Source organism: Austrofundulus limnaeus, unplaced genomic scaffold (genome assembly GCF_001266775.1).
Source record: "Austrofundulus limnaeus strain Quisiro unplaced genomic scaffold, Austrofundulus_limnaeus-1.0 Scaffold2, whole genome shotgun sequence".
NCBI lineage: Eukaryota > Metazoa > Chordata > Actinopteri > Cyprinodontiformes > Rivulidae > Austrofundulus > Austrofundulus limnaeus.
In genome coordinates this window covers 9,389,011-9,390,300 of record NW_013952404.1, presented here as the reverse complement: position 1 = coordinate 9,390,300, position 1,290 = coordinate 9,389,011, and the positions used below count along the sequence as shown (strand labels likewise).

General features: G+C 40.9%; 1 protein-coding gene across 1 annotated transcript in view; it reads right to left on the bottom strand.

Annotated features, from left to right (window-relative positions):
• Nucleotides 1-686: 686 nt before the first annotated feature.
• wars1 (tryptophanyl-tRNA synthetase 1) overlaps nucleotides 687-1,290 on the bottom strand; it is a 6,687-nt gene continuing 6,083 nt past the window's right edge. The window contains exon 11 of the mRNA XM_014015156.1: nucleotides 687-1,085. Coding sequence (XP_013870610.1) covers nucleotides 927-1,085 — 159 coding nt within the window. The 3' untranslated portion in view covers nucleotides 687-926. The remainder of the gene's footprint in view (nucleotides 1,086-1,290) is intronic.

Here is a 1,290-nt window from a genome sequence, read left to right as displayed (position 1 = left end):
GTTAGAGACAAGCTGGCGTGAGTTACAGAGAATTGTTTACAAATGAAGTTAAGATTGATAAGCTAATCTAAAGAGATGTGTTTTTAAAGCAGTCTTGAAGAGAGGAGGTGTTTCTTAGGTCAAGTACAGAGTTCCAGAGGAGGTGCAAAGCAGGTGAAGGCCCTGCTCCCCAAGGTGGAGGCGGGTAGTGGGTACTTGGAGGTTTAGGGAAGAGGATCGGAGAGAGCAGGAGGGGATGGAGATGTGTACGAGGTCGGACATGTAAGGAGGGGCTAGATGGTGGACAGCTTTAAACGTGCTTTAAACATTTAAAAAGCTTTAAACTTTAAACGTAAAATGCTACGTTTTAAAACAAAGCTCTTTTATGGTATCAGCCTGTCATAAGTTCTTTTGGCTTTTTCTGAAAATAACCCACTGACTTGATTTTATGGATGAATTTACTTGCTTCTGTGACAAGTTTACATTGACAYGCTATAGCAGGACATATTCAGGGTGAAACTCAGACTCTGTAAGACATAAACAGAAATATGAAATCTGATTTCCAATTTGCGACACCAAAATTCAATTTGTCTTATTTAGAATCAGATCAGTATTGCTCCACATATAAATCTAACTTAAAYCACATTGTTTGATCTTTTTACTTTATAATTTATCAGTCATTTTCCCCATACACATCACAGCTGCTWTTAAATTTATATTAGCATTTATTGTTAACAACGCAAATGCATCCTTACACAGTGCATACATGTTGTTGTGCTGATGCTAGTTAAGCAGGTTTTAAAAGGCTCCHCTTTAATCATTTATACGTCACGTAGCTAAACCTGACGAGCAGCATGAGGGAAGAGCGGTGCCACCTGTGGTTTGACATGAAGCTCCTGATAGTTCTAGTGATTCTGATGAAGCTGGATCTTTGACGCGCCGCTGGGCTACAAGTTAAAATTCAAAGGCCTAGGTGTCATGAACTGCCTCACTATCTCATCTGTGACTTGTTTGCGTTTCTCCTGGTGCTGGGAAATCATCGGCTGCAGCGTTTCAATCAAAATCTTCTTAAGTTCTCCTGTTAGGAGAGCTCCGCTCGTGTAGTCCTGCGAAGAGTGGAAATTGAAGGAGTGAGAGTGAGTTCGGACAGTCAGCAGAAAAGAAGATAAAGGYCTGAGAGACCGGAGAAGAATGCCAAACAAATATCAAGGACCGATACACAGAGCAGGCACAGAGAGTGAATTACAGTGGGGAGAACAAGTATTTGATACACTGTTGATTTTTCAGGTTTTCCCACTTGCAAAGCTTGTA